Source organism: Rana temporaria, chromosome 3 (genome assembly GCF_905171775.1).
Source record: "Rana temporaria chromosome 3, aRanTem1.1, whole genome shotgun sequence".
NCBI classification, from domain to species: Eukaryota; Metazoa; Chordata; class Amphibia; order Anura; family Ranidae; genus Rana; species Rana temporaria.
Window position 1 is genome coordinate 160,241,682 of NC_053491.1, and position 22,252 is coordinate 160,263,933.

The 22,252-nt window shown below is 46.2% G+C and overlaps 1 protein-coding gene across 14 annotated transcripts in view; it reads left to right on the top strand.

Moving 5' to 3' along the window:
• Positions 1-22,252, top strand: part of CADPS2 (calcium dependent secretion activator 2) — a 777,539-nt gene that overhangs the window by 617,892 nt on the left and 137,395 nt on the right. For all 14 annotated transcript variants that reach the window (XM_040343717.1, XM_040343721.1, XM_040343726.1 and 11 more), the window contains one exon: positions 9,762-9,794. In XM_040343717.1, the coding sequence (XP_040199651.1) occupies positions 9,762-9,794 (33 nt within the window). The remainder of the gene's footprint in view (positions 1-9,761; positions 9,795-22,252) is intronic.

Genomic DNA, 22,252 nt, shown 5'->3' on the forward strand with positions numbered 1-22,252 from the left:
TGGTCACTGATAGATGTTTACGTTTACGTCGTGCGTAAGTCGTACGCGAAAAGGGCTGTGCGTAAGTTACGTTCACGTCTAAAGCAATGACTATTTGCGGCGTAATTTGGAGCATGCGCACTGGGATACTTTCACGGACGGTGCATGCGCCGTTCGTTAGTAACGTCAATTACGTGGGGTCACGACTGTTTAGCATACAACATGCCCCCTACCAGCCTATTTTGAATTAGGCGAGCTTACGCCGGCCCATATACGCTACGCCGCCCTAACTTTGGGCGCAAGTTCTTTCTGAATACAGGACTTGCCTCTCAAAGTTACGGCAGCGTAGCGTATATGAGATGCGCTACACCCGCCTAAACTTACGGCAATCTTTCTGAATCCGGGCCAATATGTTCAATTTTCCTAGACAAAAAGCGACAATGATTTTTTTGTTTTTGGGTCAAGAGGAAAAGGTGGCCTCATTTCTCAGCAACTCACATTTGGCATGCAGTAGATAATACGTTGGGTTTTTATATAGTATTAATTTTTGGCTCATTTAGAACTCAATAATATGCTACAATCTTAAATTGAAGATGAAGATTAGGAATAGTACACAGTTAAAATACTGTGTTTTGACCTGCCAAAATATTTTACGTTTTTGTCCAAGTCTTTGTGTGATCCAAGCACCCTTCGCAGACAGTCTAGCCAGGTCAAAGACCTAACTTTTCTCTTATAGTTAAGTAATACAGCTTTGTCACCAGCTTGTTTTAGCCTGCTCTTTGGACAGTGAGAAACAGTTCTGTAGTTTTCATTCATTGACAGACACAGGGTCCGAGAAAGTCTGGTTATACTACCGCCTACTGAAAGACTTGGACACTGTCATACAAAAACAGTGACCAGCCTTGTATTATACCTCCTAGTCCTAGCATGCCTCATTTTTTGCTTGTGTCCTAGTAGGATGGATGCACTATCGCTTAGATGGCTTAGTGGATGTCTTGCAACGTATTTCATGTATGAGTCTCCATATAGAGAACTCTTAAGTTAAAAATGTAGGGCTATGGAGCAGGCATGCCAAAAAATCATTTTCTGCATGTGCACTTTGAGGGACAATATCTCCTCAGAGCTGCCTTGAACACCCACATCAAGAATGTTATTGGGGTTAAGAGTACTGTCCAACCCCAGCAAAAGAAGTATAGGCTTTCATCTGTGAAGAATCACCTCCCTCTGAGGACAAGACATTTTTATTTCTTTACTCCCAGTCCTACCTAACCCAACCCAGGAGTCCAGTTTCACTACAATATCTGGGCCTCTCATTTTCCCAAACCTGCAGAGAAGTTTTCTGTAGATACTTGGACAGACAGCATCTCAGGTACAGGACATGGTTTCAGTGGGCTAAAAACTAGCATTCCGCTCCCAACCTCGCTTCATGCCTTCCAATCTTCCTGGGTCCATGCTCGAAATGGCAGACTTACATGTAGGCCTTGCAAGCCTTTCAAAACAAGGGGTTATTACTGCTGTTGCTAATATCAGAAAGGTTTCAGAAAGTCTATTCCATCTTTATCACAGTTTCAAAGCCAGAAAGAGGCCCAATGTTCGATCTCAAGGCTCAGAATGTCTTTATAAGGTCCCAAGAATTCTGTATGGAATCCACCAGGTCTTTCATAGCCTCTCATCATCCAGGAGACATTCTGATTTATGTAGACATCAAGGACATACATGCATGTCTCTATTATATTTAGAATATCACAATTTTTTTTGCTTTGCTATGGGTCTCCAGCACATTCAGCTCTGACCATTCCATTCAGCTGGTCTTCTATACCCTGTGCAAGAACTAAGGTTCTAGCCCCTGTGCTTGCCTTATTTTGTTCCTAGGAATTCCCCATTGTGGGATATCTGAATGACCACCTGTCGAGGGACCAGTCAGCACAAATCTAGACCGATTAGATAGTTTAGACCTTGAAAAGGTTTGGATGGATCCTGAGCCTTTAGGAGTCTGCATTGGAGACAACTCATTGCTTAAAGTGTCTTGGTCTAAACCTAGACACAGCTCAAGCCAGAGATTTTGTGTCCCCAAAAAACTCAAACTCTCCACTCCGACTTGGACTCTTCAGTCCATGAGTTTACCCAGGGCCATCTTAATATCATCATGGGCCCCTGGGCAAAGTAATGCTATGGGGCCCCTACAAGCCCCAATTTACGCACCTACTTTACAATGAGTCACTTGTGTCAGTGTGTCACTTGCCACTGTCACCTGCCTCCAGATTCAGTGTGTCAATTGCCATTGTCACCTGTCTTCACATTCAGCGTATCAATTGGCACCCGTCCCCTGTCTGAGAGGCAGAGGAGAGGGGGTCTGAGAGGCAGAGGAGAGGGGGTCTGAGAGGCAGAGGAGGGGGGTCTGAGAGGTGCTGTCCCTCCTCTGCTCACCCTGCCCCCTCTGTGTGCTGGCATGTATGTACAGGATGCCAGGTACCTGATGGCCATCGCCGAGTCTCCCTCTAGATCCGGGGGGTGCTCGCTGCTCTGCTCCTTCCAGTGGCAGCCTCCACCTTCCGCATGTTCTTTCTTCCAGGTTCCCAGCCAGCCTGTCCTCCGGCCCGGGCCGCGCGGCGCACGGTTCCTGAAGCAGAGAGAAGTTGGAGGCATCCAAGTTCTGGGAGCGGGGGGGGAAGCAGCCCTCATCTCTTCGGTGGTCAGGGAGCTTTTACATCCAACTCCCCCCCTCTCTGGCCACCTTCTCCGAATCCCTGCTGTCTGCTGGCACGCTCCCGCTGAACTCCCGCTGCATAAAAAAAGAGAGCGGCGGATTACTGCTTTATGTCTGGCGAGCGTGGGGCCCCCGAGCTGTGCCCAGGTGTGCCCACTCGGTAAGACGGCCCTGAGTTTACCATCTCTTCATTTCTGTTTTAGAGTTATGTAGCTGATGTTGGTCTCCTTCAAGGCAGTTCCATTACCTGTCATCAAAGACAAGCTTGTACTTCTGTTTTTTATTTGGAGGATCCTTGCAACAGATGCCAGCTAGACGAGCTGGGAAGGAGTCCTAGACTCCTTATTGTTGCAGGGGACTTGGGATGCTGGTGCAATCTGTGTCCCGATCAACATGCTGTATCAACAGGAAATGTGGATGTCCCAACAGTGGTGGATATCCCAACTTGAAGGGTCATCTCATCCATTCAGACAATGCCACAGTAGTGGTATACATCAACTATCAGGGAGGAACCAGAAGTCTTGCCACTGAAAAAGATGTAGAAAGGATCCCGTCCTTGGCAGAACTTTCCCTCCCAACTTTGTCTGCTGTTCACATTCCAGACATGGACAGATGGTAGGCAGACTTCCTCAGCCAGCATTGCCTGGACCTGAGGAATGGTCACTACACATGGAAGAGTTCTAGAACCAGTATCCCAGGTGGGGAATGCCAGATCTGGACCTTGTGTCATTCAAGTTCAGCCTAGAACCGGTGTCAGGTCACCTGTGGCCAGGTGACAAGTGCACCCCGTTGGGGTCAGTGATGCACCACAGGGTAGTGAACCCTATGGCCGACTGCTGTGATCAGAGAGGAAACGTGAGCCCAAGATTCCCCAGGGCGCAGAGTCTAAGACCCAGCTTTGTGTTCACCAGAGCCTCTGGTGGTGAGGATGGCCTTTGCCGCAGCTGGATCCAGGTCGCGACTCCTGGGGTCCCCAAGGTCACGCTCCTCAGGGAGAGAGGGGAAGCAGCAACCAGGACAAGCGATAGTGATGGGTAAGCCGTGGTCGGGGCAACTGGCAGACAAGGGTAAACAAGGAACAGGCCAAGGGTCAGGGAAATAGGCAAACAGGAGAAGTCAGAGACGAGCCAAGGTTGGTACACAGGAAGGTAAACGTAACCCACTGCAGACAGGAACAAGCTACAAACAAAGGTTTAACAGCACTGCAGACCTGTAGTGCAACAGTTAATATAGACTTCCTGGGATGGCCTGGGTGGGGCCATACAGGGAGGAAGGTGATGAAAGAAAGCCAGAGAGAGGGTCAGGCCTCTAATGGACACATGAGATAGGTAAGCTGCCAGACTTTATTGCATAACCATGACAGTACCCCCCCTCTTATGGCCCCTCCCCCTCCACAGCCTGGGCCCAGGCCTAAAGGGAAATCCCAGATGAAACCTCCTCAACAAATGGGGCGCAAAGACCTCAGATGCAGAAATCTAAGATGCCTCCTAAGCACCAAATCCTCTCCAAAGCACAAGGTACTGAAGAATGCCTCTGTAGAGACGAGAATCCAGAACTTGAGTAACCTCATACTTTAGATTATACTCATTGACCAGAACCGAAGTAGGGAGAGGATTTATTAAGGACCAAAGGCCTTTTAGGAATAAGTAAGGGCATGAGAGGATCAACGGGAATCTGAGGAGGATCAAGCAGACCCTTAAAGATAAACTGGGCATCTAGCACAGGATCATCAGACTGGGCAGAGGTCAGAGGAACCCTGAGGTCAGGTTGGTTAGAAGGTGACATGACACAGGAGTCAAGCTGGATAGCAGAAAAACCAGCAGAATGCAGAGAGCCCTGAAAACAAGGTAGAAAACCCCACTTGACCGAATGAGGCAATCTATCCAAAGGATGGATTGAGCCCCTTAGACAGGTTGCAGAAGGTCCTGAACAAGAAAAGGAGGCCCACTGGACATGGGCTGACCTGGCATAGCTGATGCAGAGGGCGATTGAATAGCATAGTCAGGTGTAGTGACTACCTGAATCACATCACAAGGCGTAGCGACTGCAGAACTTGCAGACAAGTTAGCCTGGCTGTGCGTTTTAGGGACAGACAACGGTAACTGGAGTGAATGATCGGCTCAGGTTTACAGGTGGACTCCTTATCCAGAGTGCCACATTGCTAGAAAGTGCATTAGCCTGACTATTGCAGGACACATTCCAGACACCACTACATGCCATAGGAAGAGAAAAAGATACTGGAATGGTGGCAACAGGAAGTTTCTCTTTTGGGGCAACCTTGGATAGGCAGGACGTGGAACAGGAAGGACCCCAAGCCAGGATCTGTCCGGCAGTACAGTCAATGTGTGGAGAATTGAGCCTTAACCAAGGAAGACCCAAAACGATAGGAGCTGAGGCCTTAGGTAGGATAAGGAAGAATATCCACTCCTGGTGAAGTGTCCCTACTGACATCTTAACTGGGAGTGTCTGGAAGCGAATAGGGCCCCCTGGGAGAACAGTGCCATCAATCGCCAAGACCACCAATGGCGTGGTGAGGGGCAAGAGGGTAAGTCTCAAGGACGATGCGATTTCCCAGTCCCTGAAGTTGCCAGCGGCTCTGGATTCCAGATATGCCGAGACCGAATGAGAAGAAGCACCAAGATGAAGGGACACAGAAAGAGAAGACGAGAAGGTGAAGGTGATATTTCTGGGTCCAATACTCCACCTTCCAGATGTATTGAACCCAAGCGTTTCTCCGGGCGAAAAGAGCAAGTGTCACGAAAATGATCTTTGCCCCCACAGTAGAGACACAGGCCCAGAGTTCTGCGCTTAGCACGTTCCTCGGGAGATAGCCTGGTCCGACCCAGCTGCATGGGTTCATCAGCTGGCAGGAGATGCTCCACGGGTCGAAGAGAGGGGAGCTCAGGCTGACTAAGGACCAAGGAATGCTGGCGTCGCCTTTCTAGGGTCCTTTCCTGAAAGCGAATATCTATATGGTTACACAAGGAGATCACTCCGTCCAGATCAGTGGGGATGGTTCTTACTGCTAATTCATCCTTAACTCTATCAGAAAGGCCATGCAAAAAGGTTGCAACTAAGGCCTCATTGTTCCAGCTCAATTCAGCTGAGAGGATACAGAACTGAAGAGCATATTGTCCCACTGAATGGGATTCTTGGTGGAGGCGAAGTGTTGGGGCAGGAGCTCAAAATGAATAGTGCATTGGCTAAGGAACCCCCTGCAGGCTTTGGAGTCTACAGAAAAATGGATTGGAGGTGGTAGTTTCCATGAATGCGACCCTGCGACTGGTGGGACAGGCGCAGCCACTGGTTGTACTTGGGGTTGCGGATTCGGGGTTCCCAACGAGGTCTGAAGCTGATCAAAGCGGGAAGCCAGATCCTGTAGGAAACGCATCACCTGAGTCTGATTAGCTTCATGCATCTCGAGTCTGCGAACAATGCTCTGTAATGGATCGTCTGTGGGGAGCGGCACGTCCGCCGTATTCATGGCTGTTCAAACTGTCAGGTCACCTGTGGCCAGGTGACAAGTGCACCCCGTTGGGGTCAGGGATGCACCACAGGGTAGTGAACCCTATGGCCGACTGCTGCAATCAGAGAAGAAGCGTGAGCCCAAGATTTCCCAGGACACGGAGTCTAAGACCCAGCTTTGTGTTCACCATAGCCTCTGGTGGTGAGGATGGCCTTGGCCGCAGCTGGATCCAGGTTGCGACCCCTGGGGTCCCCAAGGTCACGCTCCACAGCGAGAGAGGGGTAGCAGCAACCAGGACAAGCGATAGTGATGGGTAAGCCGAGGTCGGGGCAACTGGCAGACAAGGGTAAACAAGGAACAGGCCAAGGGTCAGGGAAACAGGCAAACAGGAGAAGTCAGAGACGAACCAAGATCGGTACACAGGAAGGTAAACGTAACACACTGCAGACGGGAACAAGCTACAAACAAAGGTTGAACAGCACTGTAGACCTGTATTGCAACAGTTAATATAGACTTCCTGGGATGGCCTGGGTGGGGCCATACAGGGAGGAAGGTGATAAAAGACAGCCAGAAAGAGGGTCAGGCCTCTAATGGACACACGAGACAGGTAAGCTGCCAGACTTTATTGCATAACCATGACAACCGGGCAGGTTTTTCTCCAAGTTCAGAGAACCTATGATGGTAGCAGTTTCCTTCCCTCAGACTACTCCCTTTCTGGCTCCAAAGGTTTGAAATGAAGAACATTGAGATGATCCCTATAGTACTCGACTGGTCCGGGTGAATGTGGTACTTTTGTAGGCTTTTCCAGATCAACTGGATCTTCTGCCTGAATGAGTGGTTTGCCATCCTGCTTCAAGGTCACTGACTTTGACTATAGCTGTTGAAGCCCAGGTCTTGTAGTAGTGGGGTCTCTTTGACACAATGAACCTACCAATGTTTAAAGCTAGCAAGTCCACTTCCTTCAAAAGCTACCATCACACATGAAAGGCATAATTCTGAGGAAAGAAACGTTCATCCCAGAAAATACTCCTAACCTTATACAAATCCAGGCTTAGATGAACAATTGATCCAGAGTACTATCAATGGTCAGATCTCAGCACTTATGATCTTTTTTCCAAACTCATTGGCCTCCCATTCTTTAGGACTTTTGAACAAGATGTCTCTTTTGTAGCTCCCATTGTGCGCCCACTTCTGGCTTTGTAGGATTTAAACTTGGATCTCTCGGCACTAAGGATGAGCTCTGGCGTGTTCGCACAGCCCACGTGCAGAGCCCGCCAGGAAGTCGGCGCTTGGCACTTAAAAAATTCCCCTTTTCACTCTTATTCACAGGGTTGCGTACCTTGTCACCATCACCCCTGTAAGGCAAGTGTCTGAACTAGCAGCCTTGTCCTATAAATACTTTTTATGGAAATAAAGAAACAAGGTGGTATTAAAGTCTAAAGCATTTGTCTTTCCCCTTTATCCAACCCCAATACATCAGAAAGAGACCTCCCTATATTGTTTAGATTTAGTTTGTGCTGTGCAGTCACTGTATCCATTAGAAAGATTGATTGGTGGTTCCAGGGATGAAAAATCACAGACAAATCAGACTGTGGCCAAATCATGGGTCCTAATGATCTGATTTCATCCAGTCCTGTAAAAGCTCTACAGATTTACGAGTCCTCCTTGGGCTTTTTGGCATAAGGCAGCTGTTTCAGGCAACGGGTCTTCTGTTCACATGTCTTACCAAAGGGGTGTTCAGGTCTCTTCTGATGCCATCTTTGGGTGTAAGGTCCCTCACGTGTGTTTTTTTTTTTTTTTGAGCTGCAAGCAGTCTCTAGTTTGTTTAAAGTTGGGCCTGTTAGCGTTTTATTTGCTGGGTTGCCCATCCCTTAGTTGCACTGCTTTTGGACATTTTACATTTATATGAATCTCGTGCCCCTTAAACAAATGAAAACTAGATCACTGTAAAAATCCTTTTCTTCACTTGCAGTAAAGCAGTTCTTTGGCCTTTAAAAAAAAAAGTTTACAAATTCTGTAGCAGCTGACTTTAAATACAAGGATACTCACCTGTCCAGGGGTCCAGCTCTGTGCTCACTCAAACCGCTTCTTCATCGATCTTTGGGTCCCTGGTGTCGGTATGTTTACTGTAGGCATCTGGCTGTAATTGCTTGTGGCTTCCCCGTCCCGTTGCGCATTCGCAATCCACTCTGCATCTTTTGAATGGTTCCACAATCTCCTGTGATGTGTCCCAGAATGGTCCAACTGAAGGTGAGAACAGGTACCTTTCAAAAACCAGGTCACCTCTACCACCCCCAAAAAAGATGCCAAAAATAGAAGTGAAGAGCATAATGTGGAACTTCTCCTTTAGGGTGAAGTGCCACTTTAAGGAACACATAACCCACCCATTTGTATTTGTGGTTATAATATTCATGCTATTTGTTACAAAATGGAGGTTTGCTATGAATGGGAGGGATATACCCTACGGGTATTTTTTTTTTTGCCATTGTCCAAATCCTCCTGTAGGTGGTAGTATAACTCAAATATGTCTGAATCCTGTGTCCCACAATGAACTTTTCAAATCTAATTGCCTTTCCTGATCTGTATTGTGCAAAAGAAAATAGCTTGGAGCAGTGGTTCTCAACTCTGTCCTCAAGTACCCCCAACAGGCCATGCTTGCAGGTTATTCTTTCTTGCACAGGTGCTTTAAATGTCAAAAGCTTGGTATTTTGGACAGCTTTTTTATCAAGATATTCCCTAAACATGGCCTGTTGGGGGTACTTGAGAACAGGATTGAGAACCACTGGCTTTAAGAACTTTCCCTGCAGTGAGGGTCCTACTGTGGAGGGATAGCAGGAGGTGGATATCAAAACCATTAGTATCTTAATATACTTATGATTTAAAAAAAAAAAAAATCTAAAACCATGCATTGGTGAATAAATACAGTAACTGTTTTAGTGTATATGCTTTAGCTTTATGTCCATATGTCTGTTTTTGAAGATGTATTACCAATAATATGCACAACACTTAGGACACCAATGGTGTGCCAGAGTGGAGGAGTCACTTGTTATGTATAATATATTATATTGTGATATATATATATTTTTTTAATACAAAGGGGTAAAGGTTATATTATGTAAATGGTTCAATATCAAATGAGTGAAAAGGAAAGATCCAGCATTGGTGCTGGGGCACCCCACGCTAGAAATGTGATATTCTGGTGGTGTTCATATGGTAGAAAGAAGATTAAGTTACATTGTTTATTGCCTGTAAAATTATTAATAAAAAAAGTTATGATACTTTTATGCAACATGCATAAGGAACATGCATAAGGAACACATATTATGGAAAATAAAAATTTAAGTTGACAAAAAGAAATTAATCAGTCAATGCTACTTGACATTACAATTTATAACAAAGTGCTTTTCCACTTTAGGAATTACTGAATTGTATTGTGACTGATTTAATTAGCTTTCCTCACATGCAAGCTTGATTAGATTAAAAGGATGGTGTAATTAATATAATTATGAACCTGAGAAATTAATACATGCATTATATTCAGGGCTTAGAAGAGCATCCCTTTGATAATTATTTGTATAGCTGTTCACTATTGATTTTTTTTTTTTCCAGGTGAAAGCTGCTTCAAAGTATGTCGAAGTGCCAGTAAGTGATATTTTGCATGTCCCCGGGATATGACTACAGTATGTAATACAGTAAAATAGTGCAAACCACAGTTACTATTTTCAAAGTGAAGTAGTTCTTTGCAATCAATCTAAAATGTATCTTTTAATTGACCTTCTAGTAAGGATGAATTGGTTGTCATTGAATACTGCCTCTTGCCTATTCTCACTGATGTTTAACTCAAGAATTAAATAAGCCCAGTTGACTTAGTTTTAATCATACACTTTGTGGTTTCATGCAATCATATGTGGTCATAATAGCATGCTGATATGAATTAATGAATTGCATTCTCGTCAACAGAACTCTCCAGACTTTATTAGCTTGTGCTTTCGATTTAGAAAGCAGCAGTTATCCAAACATACAATAAATATAAACTGATTGGCAATAAAAGAAAACATACAAAATAACCTCTGCTTGGTGCCATCATTTTAAGTAGAGTATAGTTTGGCATATGGGGGCCTACAAAAAGTGAGCACTGCTGATACTCACATTAAAGTGGAACTAAACTGTATCCAAGCACAAAAAAAAACGCTATTTAATTATTTTTTAATATTCAAAGCAAACTCCACCATCCATCTATGTCTTCATACTATATTTTGCAGAGAAATCACTTTAAAAAACACTCCCCTTACATTTATGGCTTTGACCATCTTGGGTAAGGGTTCATGTAGCATTCATGTAGCATTTACTTCCTGGAATCCATCTGCTCTTAGCTCAGGGTTGCAGACAGGAGGGTGTGCTTAGCTGAGAAAGAGGATTTAAAGGGGTTGTAAAGCTTCGTGTTTTTTCACCTTAATGCATCCTATGCAGCCTATAATCACCGTGGGCGCGATCCCACGTCGTTCTCTCAATCTCTGAACGGCTCCTCATTGGATAGATTGATAGCAGTGCAGCCATTGACTCCCACTGCTGTCAATCGATTCCAATGGCACGCCGGGGGCGGGGCCGATTCATATACTCGCCGACTATGGCTGTGGACTGTATCACACGAGAGTGTGCCTGCAAGGTAACCCCCTCAGGAGAGAGCTTCCCAGAGAGGGTTAGCGCTTGCAGGGAGGAGCCGAGAGAGCCACTGTGGGACCCCAGAAGAGGATGTTTGGGGCCACTCTGTGCAAAATGAACTGCACAGTGGAGGCAAGTATGACATGTTTTTTTGTTTGTTTTTTTAAATCTGAACCTTTACTATCACTTTAATAATTATTGCTACATGTTGCCACATTTTTCTTAATTTAATGGATTTACCAATCAAACCCGGCAAATTACCAACTATTAATTATTGTGGGTGGTTTTATTAGCCCTCTGCTTACAATGAATGCAGTCAAAACTGATTGGAGCTGTATTTAGCCCACTTAAGCCACTATAATGGTGAGTAGATTTTGTGCATGATAATTATTACACATTTCTTGTACTTTTAGTTAACCCCATTGATACTGTCTTTTATTGATTGCATAGTCAAACAAAATGTATATTTCTCTTATCGTCCATGGACGGACACAGCTCCTTAAATCTTGACAAGTGGGTTATGTTCCCTGTTTACAGGAGAGGACTAGGCAGAAACATGTTAAATAGTTAAATACATGTTACATTAACAGAGTTGAACAGCCCCGCCCAGGGGGCGGTCCCTCCAGACATAACCCTCCTCACTGCAGCTTGCAGCCTCAGTTTCGTTCTGCCTAGCAAAGGAGAAGGACGTATGGCTCCCTTTGGGCCCAGCGCCCTGAGGAGAAATTTTATTTTATTTTATTTTATTTTACTTTTTCTTGAAGAATCTTCTTTCAACTGTCGGCTGAGAGACAGGCTGGATAATATAGATCCTTGTAGTCTACTCAGTCCGACCAGCAAGCGTAGGCACACCTTTGCAAAGAGGCTTGGTCTGCCACGCCATACCCCATGACTCCTGGGGTGGCCGGTGAGCTTTGCTCCGAGGTCCACATATGACTGGGCTGTGGTGTTGTCTCACTCACAGTGGACCGGGCCGACAGCTACCTCCATTTCGGTTGTAGTTCTGTCAGGAATGCATCAGCGAGTCCTCGCTTGGACGGGTAAGTACAGTCCCTCCTGCTTCGGTGGGTTGGTACGGCTGGGCATTCCTGGGGTTCGGGGGTCCCTTCCCCTTACTTCCCTGCTCCTTTCCCTTGCTGCATTGCTAACATTGCCGCTGTCAGGGGGGGAGGGGGCCTTCCTGAGGGGACTGTGTTATCTGGCCTGTGTTTTTTCTTTTTTGTATTGGGCTTTCCTGTGAGGTAAAAAGCCCTGTGATGAGCACAGATGTTTATGATTATACTTCAGCAGACGCTGACTGATTGGTGACACCTGTAACGGTTTTGCTTTTTATGCTGTATCTGTGTCTTATCCTTGAATAAAACAGCCCTAGGAGGCTTTTCCTGTTTAAACACAGGTCCCTGCAAAAGTTACCTCACGGTTCTTTTCCTCACAGGCAGCGCTGGGCAGTCTCCTCCTGAGGGAGTCCCCTGGTTACCCCTGGTCAGCGCAGCAAGTGGGTGAGAGGCCCTGAATAGGGCTCTAGGAGCTTTTGTCTATTTGTATGGACAGGTGTGCATATTATAATACACACTATGTAAATATTGGAGTCAGTATCTGGGTCCTTCCCCCACATGCTGGTGGTGGCAGCAGGTGTTGGCACCTGGGATTCCCACAGAGTTTTTATTGTTAGTCCTGGACACAGTTTGTGCCAGGGTGGGGGTGGACTGCGGGCGGGCGGTAAAAGAGTGCCCCCTTCCCCCGTTATCCCCTGGGGAATGCTCTGTTATGGAGCCATGGACCAGGTACCTAGTTAAAAAAAAAAAAAAAGCAGAATAAGGCATTTATGGGTGCGCTTTTTACTGCTGCAAGGGACTCTCCTAAGCTGCATAGTGCAGCTGGGTTTCCGCCGAGGGCTCGGTCTTTTTTGGATCACACAAATCAGACCGCTGTGTAGGTTTTTTCCTTCTGTGCCCTTCTTTGATAATTTCTGAGATGCGGAATGAGAAAAGCCGCTGAGTGCTTTTGTAGTCCCTCACCGCCGGGCGGGAACCCCCGCTTGTATGGATCTGACTGATAGAAGATCCGAAGTACTGACCCGTTCCATGTTTACCATGCTGGGGTCTGGCTTGCGGGCCTATTGTGGCCACTACAGGGGTCTCAGTCGACGCTGGCGCCATTTTTTGGGAGGTTTTTCAATTACATTGAAAACTCCCATTGGCGCCCATTTTGTCGTAGCCGCGCTATGGCGCAGCTTACATTGTGCCGGCCGTTTTCCTGTGGCCGCGTTCTGAACGCTCGGCGGCCATCCTGGAGTAGTCCTGACCCCTAGTGCTGTATACAACTCAGAGTGAGCATTTTGCAATCTCTCCTGAGGTTATTAGCCTAGCGGACCAGCTGGTCCTGGGCCTCATATATGTCTGTGATGCTTCATTGAATGCTGCGCCCTTGTTATCCAGGGCGTCTGTTTCAGAATGGTTTTATGCACACGGTGGTGTAGTGCTTAACTCCATTACTTGCTAGCAAAAGAGTCATTGGTTTGAATCCACACACTGATGCCAATCTGCCTGGAGCTTGCATTGTCGCTCTCTGTGTCTGCGTGGGTTTCCTCCGGGTACTCCGGTTTCCTCCAAAGACATGTGTGCATACACCTACATAATATACATACACACTATGTGTGTGTATTATTCAGGGGCAACCCTCCCAGGCCGTCAAAGGCCCAGCTGGGGGACTAATCTGTTCCTGGGTGCATAAGCCGATCACGCCGGCACCCAAATCCTGCCAATGTATATAGCCTTCCCTCCCTGTCTCTAGGTGGGAGGGGCGGCTTGCAGGTTCACAATTCAGTGAAACCTCCCTGCTCTCTGACTAGTGGGTCTGCGAGGTGGTCTCTTCGGAGTACTAGATAGGGTTTCCTCCTATCCACAGAACAAAGTTCTGTCCTTGTGTCTTCCTCTCCCGGCCCGTCGGTCTGCCTTGGGCAGTGTGGGATTTGCTAAGCTGCGAGGTAATTTTACCTTTCCTGCAGGACGAGAGTTTTGGGGGTTTCTATGGGCCTCGGGCCCTAAATACCTTTGTGAACGTCGGGTAGCTCTGCATGGAATCCATTTGTTCGGTGGTAGCTGCGCTTCATCCGGGGGATGTCCTCGGACATCAGGGACGCATACATGCATGTCCTGTTTTGCACATGTCACAGTGTTTTTTTCTGTGCTTCGTGATGAGAGAAGGGGCTCTGTCAGCCTGTGGCCCTCCCTTTTGATCTGGCGTCAGCACCATGGGTTTTCAGCTAGGAGCTTGCACTTATTTGAATTTTGTTGGGACAGCGAGGCTTTGCCTCATTGGCTACTTGGACGACTTTCTTCTGAGAGCAGCTTCTGTCTCCGACCTAGTGGATGGGTTATTCCCATTCAGACCCTCCGAAGATTCGGGTGGACGTTAAACGTTTAGGCCAGAAAGTGTAGCTCAGTGGCAGCAAGCCTGCCCTCCATGTGTGCGACCCAGGGTTCAAATCATGGGCATGCTAGGTTCCGACTCAGCGTTGGAGTATCTAGTGTTGATCCAGACTCCTCAGTGGCAAAGGTCCTTATTCCCCTGGAGAAATTGCAGACTCTTCAGTCTGCGGTGAAGGTATTGGCATCACGCAATCGGTCTTCTCTCCGGGCGCCTGCTGGTTCGGGGTCTGTGGGTAGCCTCCTTCAAGGCAGTACTGTATGCCCAGTTCCACACCCTGGTTTTCCAGGGGAACTACTGTCCAGGTGGTAAAAATCTCTTGTCTCTGAAATCATTAGATTCCTGTGCGCCACTTAGTCAGAGTCTCTCTGAGTTGGTGACAGAGATTCCCGACTCTTCGGTCCGGGAAGTTGTTTCTTCCTTCCAGTGGTCGGTGTTTACGACGGAGGCCAGCTCACGGGTTGTGAACCTGGGGGTTCACAAAACTTGGGGGTCCAGTCGGCCCTGAGTCGCTGGACTTGCGTGGACCTATGACCACACCTCCTTGAATGTGTCTGGTCTCGGTAGCTACCCAGGGTCGGGCCTGGCTAGTGCCTGGTGGGAGACCGCCTGGGAATACCAGGTGCTGTCTACTGTTCATTGTCCTACTATTTTAGGCGATCAGGCTATGCTTCTCCTTGTGGTCAACCGATCTGGTTTCAGCCGGACAACGCCACGGCCGTGGCTTCAGTCTACCTTCAGGTATGCCGGCAGGCGGACTACTGGAGTCGCAAGATGCTGGACCAGGGCGACTGGTCTTTGTGCTTGGGGTGTTTCGGCTCCCTTGCAGGAGGTGAGCCTCACATGGCATGGATCTCCTGGCAGCTTGTCCCCGCCGCAAGGGTGTCAAAGTTAGTGGCCAGGTCTAGTGATCTTGTACAGACGCGTCAGTCGCGCTGGTGGCCCTGTGTTGTCTGTATTGGTGATTTTTTGCCATTCCTCCATGGTAGTTGCTTCCTCGGCCGCTCCACAGAGTGGATGCTGAGGAGATCCCGATGATTCTAATCGCTCCAGATTGACCTTGGCGTCCTTGGTACGCTGATATCGGGCGCCTGGTAGCAGAGGCACCCTGGCGCTTGCCAGGGCAGGAGGTTCCTGTCTCAAGGTCCCATACTTCCTCCTGTTGTACAGTCACTGACTTGCTCAACATGGTTATTGGAAGCCAGACTTTAGGTGACCAGGGTCTGTCTGACTCGGTCATCTCAACAGGGCACCGTAGTCTTCTTCCGGAGGATCTACCGTCGCACCTCTCTTGGTGCGAAGGGATGGAGTGACGTCCACGGGCGTACTCTCGGTGTCCAGGGTCCTGCTGTTTTTAAAGCTTGGATTGGATCTAAAAATTGCTTAAAGCACCGTTTGGGGGCCGATTTCAGCCTTGGCTGTGTTCTTTTAGTGGCCCGTTCCCTGGTGGGTCCCCTTTTTTTGCATGCAAGGGGTTTGTCCTATACTTTCCCCTCTTGGCCCATCTCTTCCCCCCATGAGTTTTGACTCTGGTGCTCTCGTTTCTTCAGGAACCTTCCTTTTGGAAACATCAGAGAGATTTTCTCTTGACACTATCTCAGAAGGTGGCCCCTTTAGTGGCCTTTACCTCTGTTAGAGGGGTTTCTGAGTTGGCGGTCTTGTCTTGCAAGCCGCCATGCTTGATCCCCCATAACGATTAGGTGATGGTGCGCCCGCGACCTTCCTTTCTTCCGAAGGAGGTTTCGGCCTTTCATACTTTAGGCGTGGTACGCGCTTTGCGGGTATACCAGCCTACTACGGCTCCATTTCGGAGCTTCTGACTCTCTTTTGTGTCGGTGTCTGGTCCACAAAAGGGCCTGGCGGTCTCGTCGACCACCATTTCTCGGTGGATCAGGCAGGCCGTCATACAGGCCTATGCTCCTAAGGGGCGGGCCCCCCTTTCCGGTCACGGCACTTTCGACCAGGGCAATTGGTGCTTCCTGGGTTTTGTTTTGTTTTCCGACATCATGCGTCGGTCTCACAGGTGTGCGAGGCGGCGATTTGCTCGTCCGTTCACACTTTTTCCAGAATTTACATGGTTGATGTGAGTGCATCTTATGATGTTTTTTTCAGCCGCTAGTTTTTGCCGGCGGCTGTTTAAAGTTGTACCTCCTCCGTTGAGGAGCTCTGCTTGTTTTGGGGTGAAGTTAAAATAGTTTTTTACTGATATATTTCCCACCCCTTGTTTTTTTGACACTGCTTGGGGACGTCCCACTTGTCAAGATTTAAGGAGCTGTGTCCGTCCATGGACGATAAGAGAAAATAGGATTTTTTTGTACTCACCGTAAAATCCTTTTCTCTGAAGTCCATGGACGGACACAGCTCCCACCCCTCCTTTTTAGGTTTGTACTGCTTGTTACGAACTGAGGCTGCAAGCTGCAGTGAGGAGGGTTATGTCTGGAGGGACCGCCCCCTGGGCGGGGCTGTTCAACTCTGTTAATGTAACATGTATTTAACTATTTAACATGTTTCTGCCTAGTCCTCTCCTGTAAACAGGGAACATAACCCACTTGTCAAGATTTAAGGAGCTGTGTCCGTCCATGGACTTCAGAGAAAAGGATTTTACGGTGAGTACAAAAAATCCTATTTTTTGTTGCCTTCATAAATGTGCACAGTTCTTATTGGCATTCTATAGAAAATAGCATAGGAGGTCCTGTGTATCATTTTTTTGATCATTGGTGTAGTAGAGACATTTCCAAAAGTGTAAGGAGTTAGGAAATAATAGTTACTGAGCAGTGTGGTACTACATGTATCTCCTTAGGAAGTGTTCAATTTTGTTAAGCAGTGAGCACTAGACTGAAGGGTTCCCTAAGGAATTGTTGAAAACCTCCTCATGGTCCCCTAGAGCCAAGCTGCAACATTGTTTTTCTCAGTGCACTTTTCCAGTTGGGAGAAGGAGGTCTGTAACCTAGTAACCCTCACACTAGAAACCCAAATATTTTCCCATTTGATGTAAACAGTAGTCTTGAAAATTGTTATACTGTGTTTAATCACACTTCGTTCTGAGGTTGCCAGGCTGGCTTGTTTCCAGCCTTGATGGGCTGATTTGGAAAGCTGTTGGCTATTTTTTGTACATGCTACCCAATTTATTTACTTTCTTGATCTGCAAAGCACACTGGTGAAAACAGAAATAAAGAATAAAAAAATAAAATATGTCTTACTTTTACTGGCAGTCAGTTGCCTGACTACAAATAGATGTTTTGTAGGCAAACTATGTAACATTATACCAATACTTAATCTGGATGAACATTTGGTTGTTATGTGCATTTCAGATAATATTATAGCTGTGAGTTTGTTTAGCTCTGTGTTAAAATTGTTGGAAGTGTTATTAATTTGAATTGGTTACAATGATAGCGAACTCATGTTTCTTTAATTATTCTTTGGTATTATTTGTCATTTATGTAGCATTGACTTTGTACAGCACATCTGTTTTTAGAAGGGTATGATGGGGAAACTGCAAAAAGCCACTTGCTGTGCATCTAACTGTGCACCATTGATGTTTGTGTTTTTTTGTTTTTTTTGTTTTTTAGTAAACAACATTATTTTGTATGTCTAGGGATAAGAATGATAAAACAAAAAATTATTAACAATGCTTTAAACATACCACCTATTTCCTACCTGTAGCATTACAGTACAATATGTGAGATCTATAGTGTAATATTGTAGTCAGATTTAATGCACATATTTAAATGTACAATGAAGCAATCACTTATCAGTCTAATATGCCTGCTTAAAGGAGAAGTATAGGTTTGCCTTTTTTTCCCCTAATCATACTTACCTAAGTGGATGCAGCATCAGTTCCTTGGCATCTCTGCACTGAGAACCGAGCCATCGAACACCGCAGATGGCTCGGTTCTCTCAGCTCTCTGAGAGGAGAGCTGCTGGTTGTCAATCAGCGGCTCTCCTGCTCTGCTCCTAATGCTCACTGGAGCACTGAGCTTTGGAGGGGCGGGGAGTGGCTGTCTCAGCGCCTTGATAAGAGGCTGAGACTGCCATCCGTCCAGACACCTGGCGGATCCAAACTTCCGAAGTCGTGATGACTCAGTGCGTGTATTCAACTTGGTGACGTCTTCAGTCCGCTCTCTGCTGAAACCAGGTCACAGGAGTGCAAAACAAATTGCACTCCTGTGACCCTTAGGAAAAGCCCAGCCAAACAAGCCCAGGCTGGACTTCTCCTTTAAAAGCATGCTTAACAAGCCTTTAATTTTGTCATTTTTCACATTCATGTTAAAATCAGCATTTTTTTAAGCTAGAAAACGAATTAGAACTCTCAAATATTACGGTATATAAAGCAGAAGCTATGGAGAATAAAAATGTGAGTCTTGTGATCTGCTGTGCTGATGTATTCCTATTTTAAAATCTATAAGCCTTTTTTACACTAGAGGACAAATGGCACTGCAACTTGGAGAATAAGATGGTGGCTGTTGCAATTTTTTATGTCGCACAGTATTTGCACAGCTGTTTATTAAAGGAAAAATACACTCAAATGAATTGTCAGCACAAAAACACAATATAATACCCAATTTTTGATAAAATATGTTGTGTTGAATAAATAGATGGCAAACATGCCAACATTTAAAATTGTGCTCATTTGTGAAACAAACTATGGTACCTAAAATTGTCCTTGGGCAAACGCCTTTACAGGTTATCAATTTATAACAAACGTGGTATTAAACCCAAAAGCAAAAAAATAAAACATTTCATTATATTTTAGCCTAACAAATCTTAGATGTGATGGCTGCATTAGTTTTCTTCTTTCTTCATCTGGTGATTCAACCTGTAAGTCTGTTGTTTTTTTGTTTAAAGTTCTCTTGCAGATGTAGAGGTTTCCAGTAATAAGACAAACCATTTAACACTGACAATGATCAACTTTTATTTATGTAAAATATTTATCCCAAATGGGAAAACGGTTGCTGTAACTGCTTATAAAGTGTTAGCTAGAGTTTGACTTTGTGTATTTAAATGTGCTAGTACGTCTAACACTCCCCTCCCCCAGATTGACAGTGCTGCTATGCAGATGTGCTCCTTCATCCAGAGTGGGGGCAAACTTAGGCCCCATGCACACTGGGTGTTTTTACAGCTGCTTTTAGCAGTGTTAGACTTTTTTGTTTGCAGCTTAAAAACGCCTTGCCATGTTATTCTATGTGTCCATGCACACACAGGGCCAGATCCACAAAGAAGTTACGCTGGCGTATCTATTGATACGCTGCGTAACTTCTAGGATGCTCTGGCGTATCTTTTTTTTGTATTCAGAAAACAAGATACGCCGGAATTTAGCTAAGATCCGACTGGCGTAAACGTTCACGTTCACGTCTAAAGCATTGACGATTTGCGGCGTAATTTGGAGCATGCGCACTGGGATTCTTTCACGGACGACGCATGCGCCGTTCGTAAAAAACTTCAAATACGTGGGGTCACGATTAGTTAGCATAGAACACGACCCCAACCAGCCTCTTTTGAATTAGGCGGGCTTACGCCGCCCGATATACTGTGAATACAGTACTCGTCTTTCTAAGTTACGGCGGCGTAGCGTTTCTGAGATACGCTACGCCCGCCTAAAGATAAGCGCATGTACGTGGATCTGGCCCACAGGCTTTTAGGAGCTGTAAGTGGCATGGGCATTTCCAATCTGTAAAAAAAAACAGGGCTAGCGCGTTTTGGGTACCAGTCTTACAGCTGTAAAAACCTCTGACGTGGCAAAACCTGCTAAACGCGGCTTAAGCCTTGTCAAGTGTTTTTTTTTGACATGTCGAAATCAATGGTTCCCTATGAAAGCCCATTGATTTGAATAGAAGTCGGTTCATGATGATCCAACTTGCGGTGCAGCTTGTGCGCTGAGGATCTTGAAGTGGAACCCTCGCCAAAATGAAAAAAAAAATCTGGCGTGGGGTTCCCCTCCAAAATCCACACCAGACCCTTATCTGAGCACGCAGCCCGGCAGGTCATGAAAGGGGAGAACGAGTGAGCGCCCTTGCCCCCCCCCCTGGGTCATACCAGACCACATGCCCTCAACATGGGGGGGTGGGTGCACCTTGTTAACATGTTGATGAGACAAGGGCCTCTACCTGACAACCCTGGCTGGTGGTTGTCGGGGGTCTGCTGGAGAGGGGTCTTATCGGAATCTGAAATCCCCCTTTACCAAGACGGCATGTATTCATGAAAGACAGAAGTTGTCAAACAAATCTGATTTATTTTTATGGAGGGGTAAGTAAAGCCTTGGACAGAGGGGTGGCAGTGGACGTGGTATACTTGGATTTTGCAAAAGCGTTCGATACAGTTCCCCACACACGACTAATGTGTAAAGTAAAGTCTACAGGCTTGGAAATATCAGTTTGTAAATGGATAGAAAACTGGCTAAAAGACCAAATTTAGAGAGTTGTGGGTAATGATTCTTACTCTGAATGGTCTAAGGTGATCAGTGGTGTACCCTAAGGTTCAGTGTTAGACTGGATGTCTCCAAAGACTGGATGTCTCCAAAATAAAAATAGCTCTGCTCCCGTCACTGGCTCCTGCCACTTGCCTGTTTCACCATCTGACAGTTCTTAAATAGCTAAGGGGCGGGACCAACCAGCAACCTAAACCTCCTGCCTGCAGACCCATGGGTCTGGCATGGATTTGAGGGGGGACCCCCACACCATTAAAAAAAAATTGCCATTGGGTTCTCCATTAAAATCTATACCTAACCCGAAAAGGGCCTGGTATGGATTGGGGGGGACCCCCAGACAATTTTTTTTCTGATTGAAAAACTAATGAGATGTGTGATTTAGATGCATTCCCATAGAAGGCAATGAGCCTAGAATTCGCATCTGAATCACACCGCAGTGCTTAGAAATCAAACTGGGCTCTTAAATTTGCAGCAAATTCAGACTGCCGCTGCACTGCATATATGGGAACCAGCTTCATGGAAAGATGGCCTTTGTTCAGATCACCTGTGTCCCCTTGGTAATCAGAAATCAATCTGCTTCTCTCAGGTTTTCAGAAGCTGTCCTTGTAACCTTTTAGGGACATTCCTTTCTCTGACCTGACTTTAAGGTGAAGTTTTTTTTTTTTGTTATCACCTCGGTGATTCTTACTCTGAATGGTCTAAGGTTATCAGTGGTGTACCCTAAGGTTCAGTTTTGGGACCCTTACTTTTAACATCTTTAGAATGATATAGGGTCTGGGATTAAAAGTACCATTTCAGTCTTTGCACATTGACACGAAAATATGCAGTGGAATAACATCCTTACTGGATGTCTCCAAAATAAAAATAGCTCTGCACCCGTCACTGGCTCCTGCCACTTGCCTGTTTCACCATCTGACAGTTCTTAAATAGCTAAGGGGCGGGACAAACCAGCAACCTAAACCTCCTGCCTGCAGACCCATGGGTTTCTTAATGCAGTACATAGACAGTGTTTTCTAGAGGACATATGTTTCTTTTCTTTTGAAGATGGTCTCTGCCTTCCATTTTAAGTTTTTTTCCTTCCTTCATTATGTCCTACTCCGAAATATCCTAAGAAATTTCTCTCCACTGTTTGGATGTGGGGCCATATTCTTAAACAAGTTACGTAGGCGTATCAACAGATACGCCTACGTAAGTCCCTTTCCTATGTTTAAGTGTATTCTCAAAATGAGATACACTTAAACATGCCTAAGATACACCAGCCTGCGCCGTTGTATCTTAGGCTGCAATATTTACGCTGACCGCTAGGTGGCGGTCAGCGTAGAATATGCAAATGACTACTCACGCCGATTCTCGAACGTACGCTTGCCCGCCGTAGTGTTTTAACGTCGTTTCCGTAAGCGATACGCGGCGTAAAGATAAAGATGCCCCCTAGGTGGCGTACTCAATGTTAAGTATGGCCGTCGATCCCGCGTCGAAATTTCAAAATTGAACGTCGTTTACGTAAGTCGTCCGTGAATGGCGCTGGACGCCATTTACGTTACAGTCAAAACAAATGACGTCCGTGAGACGTCATTTAGCGCGATGC